General features: G+C 40.6%; 1 protein-coding gene across 3 annotated transcripts in view; it reads left to right on the top strand.

The window, feature by feature from the left end:
• LRRFIP2 (leucine rich repeat (in FLII) interacting protein 2) overlaps window positions 1-4,281 on the top strand; it is a 49,966-nt gene extending 45,685 nt beyond the window's left edge. For all 3 annotated transcript variants that reach the window (XM_009883276.1, XM_009883275.1, XM_009883274.1), the window contains 4 exons: window positions 119-239; window positions 1,270-1,349; window positions 2,520-2,624; window positions 3,476-4,281. In XM_009883276.1, coding sequence (XP_009881578.1) covers window positions 119-239; window positions 1,270-1,349; window positions 2,520-2,624; window positions 3,476-3,586 — 417 coding nt within the window. In that variant the 3' untranslated portion in view covers window positions 3,587-4,281. The remainder of the gene's footprint in view (window positions 1-118; window positions 240-1,269; window positions 1,350-2,519; window positions 2,625-3,475) is intronic.
• The last annotated feature ends 7,663 nt before the right edge of the window (window positions 4,282-11,944 follow it).

Here is an 11,944-nt window from a genome sequence, read left to right as displayed (position 1 = left end):
AATTCAGACAGTGACATCTCGGGACTGCTTTGCCTTTTTCCCATGGAACGTGTAGATACACAACTACTGAATTTCTGAGAGTTGCTTTTTTTCCACAAAAGAACGCTTCTTTTTTCAGGTTAGAAAACTGAAGATGCAGTTGGAAGAAGAACGACAGAAATATTCTAAAAGCGACGGGATGAATCCAGATATCATAGGCTTAGAGAATGGTTCTGACTTACAGCTAATTGAAATGCAAAGTAGGTAATGGTTACTGTTCAAAGCTATTCTTACTGGGGAGAGGAAACAGACTCTTCTGACTCCTTTTCCTATGTTGTTGTGCAGTAGTAGCATTGTGAATGAATATATCATTGGAGCAGCTAGTTTTTTTGTTGGTATATCTCCTTGCAGGAGTCTTCTCACTTCAGAATAGCTTAAAAATCTGCCTCTCTCAGTGCTGGATAACAACATCTTGGGAAGTTATGTTTCAGTTGGTGGCCTTGCCTAGAATGGTTGCCACTACTTGAATAATTTCAATTTTTAGAGGATAGAACTTCAGCTGAGATATTTTGTTAATATAGTCTACGTGATTTTTTTATTTTGTTGAATCTTTGATACAGAAACTTCATCTAAAAGACTATTATTCTCTGAAGCAAAACTCGAAAAAAATATTAAAGTTTAACACAGTATTCAGTGTTGCTTCATAGAAGCACTAAACTGCTTTCCATTTCAAGCAAGCTATTTCTTCAGCTGAAAAATTTGTTTGATGGATTGTCATTTAATACGCTTGTGGCGAGGAACATGCACAGAGCACTGGCAGTGTCAGGGCTAAAATACAACACCAAAATAATTTGCAAAGCTCCTTGGAGTTTTTCAGGCAGGTTCAAGCCTTGTGCTCTTCATCATTCAAATGTTATTACAGATGTCTACACAAAATGCTGCTGATATTATGTCTGTCGTTATTTGAGTTTTGCAGTGTTGATTGTGTTGATTCTCTCTTTTGAGAGATGACTTTGCTGATCTAAACGTTTTTTAAAAGGTGTGTATTTAATTTATACATCTGAGATTTAATGCACACTCTTACAGAGACAGTAGTTGTGTTCTCTAAGTAACAGGAAAATTATTTCCTTTTCATACTCTCAAAAAAGATTTCTAAAAGAACGTTTACCACTTTATAATCCTGTATATGGGCTTCTCAATAGAATGGTCTTTTTAACACATATTAATTAAAAGGGAAATTGCCAGTTCAGAATTGCTTTGAGTAATATATTTGTGTCAATTTTTGTCTAGGAGATGCCAACAGACAAATTAGCGAATACAAATTTAAGCTTTCAAAAGCTGAACAAGATATAACTACCTTGGAACAAAATGTAAGTGTGTCTGTCTTCATATTTATTGTTATCATTACAACTTGCTCTGCACACTTTACAATACTTTTTTCAACAGAAACTATGAAAACGTACTTCATAATGTGATTTACTGTTTGTTCTTTGGTTTGCACAGAATGGCACTACATTTGTGGCTTTTTTCATGTTTCCTGCAATTCAATACCTGTGCATAGTCTAACTGTAAGAGAAAATAATGTGGAGTTAATTTACTAAGATGTGAGCGTACCGCAGAATATAAAGAGGAACTGAAGCTACTAGTAAAAAGAAAATTGGTTTGTGTAGCTTAATTACTTTTAAGAAAGTTGTATAGACTGTGGAAGGTACATAACTTACTCTGAAATTCAAGAATTTGTTTTTATAGATAAACATGTAGATCTGTCTCACGCTGGTTTACTCACACTTTGTAAGTCAATAACGTGGTGTTATAGTTCAGCATCTCTATAGCTCACCTAAAAATCACATACAGGGTTATCATTTGAATCAGAGATGCATAGTTGGTCTATCTTGCACAGCAACAAGCTAATAGCCTGCACTGTGGATTTAGGGGTAGCAGTGAGCTATAAATAATATAACAATCCAGCAAGTGGGCTGTAACACCTGCAGACTGCAACCAGGATTTGTCTTGAGTCCTCTCTTTTATGCTGAACTATGTGCTTGAGCTCAAGACCTCTTGCATCATGTCCTGGTAACAGTTACAGTCTCCTTCTACTTTGCACCTTTTCATATGGTCTCTGCTTTTCAACTTTTGTTTTTAATCACACGTGTTCCCCAATTCTTGATTTCTTTTCTTTTTTCCCAGCTCTTCTCTCTGCTTAGTTCTTTAACCTGTATCTTCTCAGCTGTGTCCTATGCTACGTTCCATTCTCTACCGTTTCCTGTGACCCTTGCCAGGGAGGCACAGGCAGTGAAGGGTATTCCGAGCTTCTGCCCACAATTTATTTTACCTTTTTATTAGTTCTTTTAAACACTCTATTTGCAATTATGACTGCTGCTAAACACAGTCATACCTCCTCTTTGCATAGGGAGGCACTACGGATAATTCACAGGATGCCTTGTGGTGGTTTTTCAGAACAGGACGAACAGCTGGTGGCAGGTGAGCTCAGGGTGGAACACCTGAGTAATTGTTCCTTTTCTTCTTGTTTGGGTCTGCAGATTGGCCGACTTGAGGGGCAGGTTGCAAGGTATAAAAATGCAGCAGAAAATGCAGAAAAAGTAGAAGATGAACTCAAAGCTGAAAAGAGGAAACTTCAGCGAGAGGTAATCGACTTGATTTCCTTTTCAGCTGTATGCTTTTTTTCAGTCTTGAACCGTTCTTTCTTTTGTCTCCAAGCTGTGCTTTTTTGTAATCTTTGGTTACAGCGTTTTAAGTGTTTTTTGAGGAGGCCTCTTCCTTTTCAGCTGTATGCTTTTTTTCAGCCTTGAACTGTTCTTTCTTTTGTCTCCAAGCTCTGCTTTTTGTAATCTTTGGTTACAGCGTTTAAGTGTTTTTTGAGGAGGCCTCCGAGTCTATCAGTGTTGTATTCAGAAGATAACTGTAGCACATAAAAGTAATACTAATTACAATTCAACGCAGTACTTCCTTGAAAGCAAGGATCTCAAGTTGTATTTTCTTCTAAATGTGATAACTTGTAATATCCTAAACTAATCCTTCCATAAAAATTACTGGAGAGTCAAATGCTTCCTATTTCAAGTGCCAGCCTGGGAAGTTTCCAGCATGCACCTCACAAGGAGCTGGGAAGAAGCTGTATTTAACTAAGCTGTTGATCATGCTTGCTTAAGAGCTGCTGCATGACTAGTGTGATGCCTGCTATCCAAGGCAATATATATCCATCAGCAAGCGACAATGGTGGAGAGGACTTTACCTTTAAATAAAATGTAATAGGCAATTGCAAGCAGATAGTTCTTTTGGAATGAGTATGTTTCAGTTGCTTCCCAGTTTTTTCTTTTTAACAGTTGAGTTCTGGTTCATCCGACTGCAATAATGAAAGTGTTTTGTCTTAACTTATGTCTCGCCCTCATTAAAGCATTATAATACTTACATTCCTGATTTGATTTCCTCTGTCAAAGCTTAAGAAAAAGTGATCGTAAGTTTTTCTTTCGTTTTATAGTTAAGAACAGCACTGGATAAGATAGAAGAGATGGAGATGACCAATAGCCACTTACTGAAAAGGCTGGAGAAGATGAAGGCAAATAGGACTGCGCTTTTATCTCAACAGTGAAGTGGAAACTGAAAATATGATGCACTGCTCCTTGAATAACTAGCCCTTAGCTTGTTTTTAAATACAGACTTTCATTTGGCACAAACTGTTTGAACACGGAGCTGTTCATTGGTGTTTTAGTTTCATAATTAAATGGCATACTTTTTGTAACTTATGAGAGAATGAAATTTAGTTTGAATTCCCATATGAATGACAGCATTTTTTCTGTAGCATTTGATTCTAGAGTCAGAGCTGGAGCACAATGCTGTATGTTTGACTTAGCGATAGAAAATGTTTTTACAACTGTGGAATCAAGTTTACTCACGATCTCTTTTGGCTGCTTTAATGATGCTTGATGCTCAGAGACAACTGCATGAATTCAAGAAGACACTGTATTACTGTATTATTAACATGTATTTGCTCAAGACATCACACAGCACAAGTGCCTTTTATCTGGTGCAATTTAGACTTCATTGTTGAAATAACCTTTGAAATCAGATAACGTTTTATTTTAAGATACATTTGGGGTATTCGCTAAACTTTATACATTTTGAAAATACATTTTTGTAAAATATTTAAATTTTGTAAGGAAAAAAAGTAAGGACTGTATATAAAAATCTGCTTTTTTTGCATGGGCACATCCAAGTTTAGGTAATTTTGTCAAATACTAGACCGTGATACTCTTAGTATTAAGAGTGCAGATTTAAAAACTTCTGTTGTACACCATCAAATTATATGTCATCTGCTGCTTAAGTGTGAATTGAAATTTTAGGGTGGGAGGAAGGGGGGGGAAACGTGGCTAAGGAGTTTATTAAATGGACACTTTACTGACCAAACCTAGATGATTTGTGTGTTCTTTTAAATACTGAGATACCAACAGGACAGAGCAAAATCTTTGCAGAATAGTAAATTTTGATCTCCATACTCTTGAAAAGTATCTTTTGGCTTTGAAATAGTAAGTTTGAATGGGCTTTTTTCTGATTTCTTATCCCAGTGTGCTACTCTGGCAGTACTGCCACGGAGGAGGGGAGCAGTGCAAGGAAGAAGGTGCCTTCTGGAACGGTGGGGTTTTTGTCTGTTGCCTACTCTCTACAGACAGTGAATGCTATTGAGAGCTTCCACTCTTTTCAAGCTTGGCATGTCACAAGTGGGTAATGGGCAGCACCTGCAGTGGTAATTCTGAAGTATTTGAAGTGGCACTGCCACTGTGTTGGACTTAGCTTGAGGCTGGCAGGAGCCCAACATTTGATCTGAGAGAAATCATTCTTATGGACTCGGATCAGATGCTTTTCTGTTGCAAATTGCTATCCTTCAGGAGGCTTTCTCAAAGCAAGGCAGGTTTCAGGACCTTTGCAATCTAGAGGTTAGTACTTCTGCTTGTATCAGAGCTGCTTTCGAAAGAACAGCCATCTTGACAGTCCAAAACTGAAGCTTTCTGTCTCTTTTGGTTTGGGTGCTTCTTGGACTTGGAAAAGAAAAGGCCTTCCCTGTTGAGAAACCTCCTTGTAAGTAGCAGATCTCGCTAGGCCTACTCGTTAAATAAGAGACAGCTGTAGTTTGGCGATCATGTAGATCGTTCTCCATGCTGTTAACTCTGCATTTCATTGTGTACTTGTTCAGAAGAAACTATCAGGGTCTCGAGTAGTTGTTCTTAATGATGGGTATTCCAAAGAGGAAAGGGATCCTTTGGGGGTTTTGAGAGTGTTCACATGTACAAAACTCTGCTAAAACCTTATTCGGCACATGTTGGGGAGCACATCTCCTAGTTCACTTCCTCTAAACCACCACTCTGTTGAAGCTGGACATCTTATGGCACAATATTAAACTGTGATAGTCAGATACTAAGAGTTACCAGCCTACTGCAAAACTTTCTGGACCATAGGTAAAGCAACAGTACGTCCTTTCTGAAGATTAAGATTTTTAGTAGTTTTTAAATATTACTTATTACGAAGTTCTATTAGCATAGCCATTTTAGTTGTAGAGCTTCCCCAATTCTTGCTACCAGAAAATCAAAACAAATGCAACAAAATCCTCAGAATGAGATTCCCAACATCTAGACTAACTGAATAATACTGGATCCAATATGACTCTTAAGGCAATTGAAAGAGCTAAGAGGGAGCAGCTGTAGGAAGAATAAACTGCAAAGCTTTCATTTTTTTTCCAAAACAGCTCTTACCAGAAGTAAGAATCATGTTTCACTGGATTCTTGTGAACTTCTTTCATGTAAGTGTGACAGATCCAACTAAAAATGAAAAGCAAAAGCAGTAAATAAATCCAACGTGATTATCAAGCCTGTCCTATTATCAAGTTTTCCTTATAAAACTATTTTAGAATCACACAACTCAACAAAATTTTTGTAATGACCATATCATATCTGACATTTGTTTGAAGATTAGCATGTGACTTTATTTTTCAAGCTGTGATTATATGGCACTGTTAGTTATAGTGGAAGTTAATGTTGCAAACTACTTAGAATGTGTAAGAGGTCTGTCTGCTAACAGGGTACACTAAAGTTTTTAAGCAGTCCTTGAGTAAGGCTCACACTGCTTAGTAGCTGCCTGTTCAAAGTTTGGCCCTTGATATTTAACAAACCTTTTTTAAAAGCTCACTTAGCAGCACAGTGGGCTCACTGGCCACCTTCTTAACTCCCCTTTCCCCCCCTCCAGCAGTCTAAACAATCGTATTTAGCTGGTGGGAAAACAAAATCTTGAAGCAGAATGCTTGTTCACTTGCATGTGCTTGATTACTAATTTCCTTCTGAAGAGTCAATACAATGGTCAAGTCGGTAATTATTCTTCCAGGGATGCAGGCAACAGTCATTTCCTTTCTGGTGTCATCATTCTCCGTTTCTTATGTGAGTGTCTTCCCATGGTTTCTTTCTGCAGTACAGAAACAAACAAAAGTATGTTCTGTTCTACTGTTACTTAGGTAAAATGCACAGCGGATGGGATGCTCGATTCACACTGACGCCTCTCCTAACGGCTCCCTGGAGGACCTACAAAAGATTGCAGTGTTTTTATCTCTGCTAGGGTAATGTTTACAAAATGCAGTAATGGAGTTTATCTTTCTGTCCCCCACAAGTGAATGACCTCGAAATAGTGAGAGACCAGTATGATCTCACTAAAGTCCAAAGAGATCAAGTCTTCAATGCTGTGAAATAAATAGGTAGCGTTGCATGACCTCAGGAAAGATGAGACTTGCTGAGGAGACATATCTCAGGAGACAAGTGTCCACTTTCACTCATTTCCCCCCCAGGTGTCACTGCATCCCCATGAACATCAGCCATTTCAGCCAGACGGCTTGTCATCTTCCATTTCAGCATCCTGTGGCCTGACTGCACCCTCCAGAGGTCCTGCATTAAGGTCTGTTGTCCCTTCATTTGGGGCCTGTACTTAGGGGTTGTTCATGACCTGGAGAAAAGCATCCAATTTCTGCTCTCAGGAATCAGTATGAACTGGAATTTAGACACTTACAAACAAAAAATCATCTAGAGAAGTATCCCAAACTTCCTGATGTTCTTGAGATGACCTGGAAGGTACCACAAAAAGCAGTAACAAAAAAAAAAAAAAAAAGACAAGAGGTTATTTTGTCTTGATATGAGTATAGTCATGAAAAAGAAAATCTAAGTAATAGTGACTGACACTTGGATACCAAGAGAAAGCTTTTTTTTAGTTTTGGTTTGGTTTTTTTTTTTTTTACAAAAAAAATAATGCCAAAGCAGAGTTCATTTAACTAGAAGCAGTGTATCTGTGTCAGGCAAGTGAATAGTGGGTAGATGACCTCCCCAGCATTGCTGGAGACCACAAATTGCTTGTTGGCCAAATGAAAAACAAGTGTTAGCTGTGATTATGGAGAGCTTGTAGAGAAAGTCACTGTTTCTGGTCAGACCAACTGAAGTTTGGTTGAGAAAACAATTTAAGTTGGGTTTAATTTTAGAAAAAACTTTCTTGCAAGGGGAGAGAGAAGGCTATTAGTGCCTCTTTAATGCAGGGTTATGCCCAATTACTGCCTACAGAAAGGTGTGAAGCTTAGAAGTGGCCATAAGGATAATTGTAATGTAGCAGAATACCAGTATTTTTATTGAGGGCATGATTTTTAACACCCAGCAGTTTGTTCTTCCCTCAAGCTTGCAGGGGGATTTGGTCTACGGGGGGTTGTTGGGGCCGGGTGGAAAGGTCTGGTGAGTGTTTGTTTGGGGACATACAGTAGCACCAAAAAGGTAGAGAGGAACTAGATTTTCCCGATTTGTCTTTTGTGGGACACCATGTGCCACAAAGCAGCCTCTGGGGGTGTCTAATGCGCTCACAGCTTTTTCCACCAAGATTCACAGACTCACCTTGTGCCCCAGAAGATCTTCACCCCATGCTTCCCACTGAGAACCGCGAGTCCATCAACTGCAAGCTCTTGATTTAACACCACCACCCCCCAAAAAAAAATACACAGCTGAAGCCAGTCAGGTTGAGCAGCAGCAACACCAATAATATAACCCTACAGATGGGTGAGCTGAAACAAGAAACAGGCAGGGCTAGGGAAAGCCTAGGAGCCCTCGTCTACAAGTGCCAACGGCATGAGTAAGGTGCTTTGGTTGCCTGTGTTATAATTTGTCCAGTGCTTGTTCTTAATTCTCCACGTGTAATGACAGACGGTTCTCTTGCAGCCAGCAGCCCTGTGCGACTGAAGAGCATCCAGGCCAACAACACAGCTCTAGCAGAGGTTTGCAGAGGAGAAGCTCAGTGAAAGAAGCCCAGATGCTTTTCTGTTGCTAAAGGGAGAGAATCAATGCCTGAAATTTCAGATCTTTTATTTACAAGTGCTGCTTCGATCACCTGCTGTGGTATTTTGAACCCTGTCTTTGTAATGCAGTAATGGGGAGTGTTAGAACCAGCTCCAGGTAATCCTGAGGTCTCTGAACTTCAATGACTCCTGACGAGTCAGTTAGCTACACAGGGGAGGTCTTGTTGGGTTTCCCCAATAGTTCTAGCCATTAATACTTCCCCTTTTTTTGCTTTTCCTTCTGTAAGGAGAGTAAGTGCTCTCCTTTTTATGGACAGTCTGTGATTTACATAGAGTTCAGTTTGCTCATACTGTAATTGAGATGTCTATATGCGTAGCTAAATGTAGCTGCAACAAAGTGGTTTGTGCTGTCCCTCCATTAGACAAGTCTGTCAGCCTTGTATGGGCTGCCATCTTCAGAAGTTGCTTGGAAATCACTGCAGTCAGTTCCTGGGCCAGAAAAATCAGGGGATTTGTGGTGTGGTGGCATCCCACCTTCCCATCTTTGATCTGGACCTTTACTTCTGTCTGCCAGGGAGACTTCTGGTTTCTGAGTTTTCCCCTCCAAGTATCCCCATTGCTTTGTTCCTGCAGATATCCACACGATTCACCTGTGGAGGAGAAGGAGAAGGCTGGCTCTAAGTGTGGCAGAATTTGGGTTTCTCTTTTCTACTCTGCTGCCAGTTACCTGAAGCCTTGCTCTCCTGGGGACTATCAGTCTTGTTTCCGCTGCTTAATCACAGTGAAACCTTTCTTGTTGACAGAATGTGGGAATGTTTCCTTCAGTGCCTGTAACAATTCCTGTTGTCACTGGACGACAGCATTGTGCGTAAGTAGCTCTCATTAATTTCTCGTGTCATTTCTCTTTACAGTGAAGGGGGGGGGGGGGGGGTCAGGGGGAAATGTAATGCAACAAAAATAATTCCTTGTCCTAGAAATGATGTATTTTTCCTCCCTAGGGGAGTTCCGCAGCGTTTTGTGGAACTTGAAGAAATCCCTGAGAGTGACATGAAGGCCACACCAGATGGCAGCAAGCCAGCTGGCTTTGTTTCAGAGGACTGCTGTGAATCTGCCAGTGCCGGCGCCATAAAGGAAGTAGAACCAGAGCGTGGTGAGGAAATCTATGGGGTATTTCTCCCTCCTGAAGTAAGGAGGAGGCCTGCGTGCCTATAACTGCATCATGAATACTCCTTTGCAGCAAAGTTGAGATAATACATGAGAACAGAGAGATTCTGTGTAATGGTAGCGGTGGCTGTACTAGCTGTGGTGAGGAAGACTTGAGTATCAGCAAAGGCTAAAGGTTTCAAGTGAAGATGCTTGGCAGAATGGGGAATGAATTTGGAAGGTCTGATTCTTGTATCCCTACCTCCTAGTGACCTTATGTAATGAACAGTTGACTAGAGAAATTGCTTTTTTCTACGGCCTGTTAGTGTTTATGATCAGACACTTTTTCAAAACCCAGTATTTGAAAAGCCTAACTGGACGAATAGGTATGAGCTGCAGCTCAAATTTCCTAGAGTCCTGCTGTTAGAACTCATGGTTTCATGTAAGAAAAATACCTAAACTGTAGCCTATTTCAGGATGCTTTCTGGAGACCACATCTTGGTGACCACACACTGGGTCTTGGAAATCTTTTTCGAAAACTGCAGTTGGTCTGACTGACGGATTTAGAAAATAAGCAAATCTTCTCTGAGATCCATAGTTCAGTAGGACTCTGATCCGAGTTGGAGTTGAATATTTTTATTTCCCTGCCCCCAAAGGGGGGCCCCCTTTGTTAACATAGTGCCAGAGCTAGAGACTGTTTTCTCCAGGTGAAGAGTGTGGGCTATCTGACAATGTGTTCCACATAAGTATGTCCATCAGGCAGTGCTACTCAGATGAGGGCTGTGTGTCCATAGGGTTTTACCCTTTCAGAAACACCTCATTCAACAAGAGCCAAAGGAAGTTAGAGCTGGGGAAAGCCTAGAAGAACAAAATGTTGAAAACACAAATCCCAGTATTTCTCAAGAAAATGAGAGCATGGGAGAACTGGAGCTGGTGTTGAGGCAGATTCTGCAGGTGCTCAGCTGAATTCAGACGATGTGCCTGACCTGGGGGAAGTTGTGTGTAAAAGGCTGTTGAGGGAGGGAGGAGGGAGCAGTATCAGGAGGGAAAGCTGGAAGGTGCTTGAGAAGCCTCCAGACCAGGCCTAGCACACATGAAGACTTTCCAAGGAATGCGAGAGGTGCTGGATGATTCCTGTCATGGTAAAGGCCACACTTCTCAGAATGGATGTCAAGTGACAGCTTTTTGATGGAAGAAGGTGACCGACCCAGCTACCAGTGGGGCTGACACAGAAGGTGTATCTGGAGTCCCATCCACAAGTTGGGCAGTGTGGATGAGGATTCAGATGGTGGCCTCCACATGCCTTATCACCATAAATCACCCAACAAGAGCAGCTCAGTGTCTACAATGGGTGCAAGAGGAAAGCATGCAAGATCTGGACCTGAGAGGTATCTGGTAAAGCCCAAGCAGGAACTCCAGAATGAAAGAAAAGTGGAGCGTCCTATACCACGGGCAATGCCAGCTGGTATGGGGAGTTTGGAAAGGGTTGTGTCCCAACCAATTTCTATACTTCCTAGACTGTTGTTTTAAGGAAGCAGACTGTTTCAAGCTTTCTCTTACAAATGCACATGAAATAGTGCTTGAAACCTGATATGACAGTGTCGTTTATCCAACTGCTTGTTTTGTCAACAAAGAGGTAACTGAAGCTGGATGCTGTTTGAAAAACTGCTTAAAACCAAACTATACTGTGCTGTTTGTATTTCACGGTGTTTGAAGGATGAAGGGAAACAGGAAATCAGAGCTACTAATAAAGAGCGTGTTGCCAGAGAAAGCTGGATATTCTTTTTTTAATGGCAGACCAGGGCTTGAAGAGGATCACCTTAAGTATTTCTTACTCTCTGGAATGGAGAGATGAATGTCTAAATGCCTAAAACACTAACTTGTGAGTAACAGAACTGCATCTCTAGCTATAAAACAGGTACACCAATTTCCAGAAAGGCAGCCTTACTTGTCAATCACACTTGTTTAAATTATGTATAGAAAAAATTTTCCATTACATTGGCATATTTGTAGAATTTATTCCCAGTGCAGTTTGTGAAAAATCACTGAAAGCGTGCTATGAATAATTTGAGACACATAATGGCTACAGTTGCTTAAAAATGAACTAATGCTGTGTTGATGATGTATTTCAGGATGTGGTGAGGATAAGGGAAAGGCAGGAGGTATCATTTGAGAGAAGTGGAATAAATAGCACTTCCCTGTGCCAGGGAATGGTTGTTTTGTTTTGTTTTAATTGCTAATTAAACCGTGGGGAGATTTTCTTGAATGCAAGATGTATGGCAAGAGGTACAGCTAGGAGTGAGCTCATGTCCAGCCTAGTTGTAGACATTGTTTTTACAGAGCTATGCTTGCCTGAATTATCTTCAGTGAACAATGTTCTAGTGAGCGTTAAAGCTCTGTGAGCAAGGGAAGCTTTTGAAGCCATCTGGTGGTTGTCTGTGGGATGTTCCCATGAGGGCTTACTCAGCACCAGGAGTGAATTCCTGGGAGATGATGCAGCAA

This window comes from Charadrius vociferus, unplaced genomic scaffold, assembly GCF_000708025.1.
Source record: "Charadrius vociferus isolate BGI_N301 unplaced genomic scaffold, ASM70802v2 scaffold394, whole genome shotgun sequence".
NCBI lineage: Eukaryota > Metazoa > Chordata > Aves > Charadriiformes > Charadriidae > Charadrius > Charadrius vociferus.
Note: the sequence above shows the minus strand (reverse complement) of the source record. Positions and strands in the feature narration are given on the sequence as shown.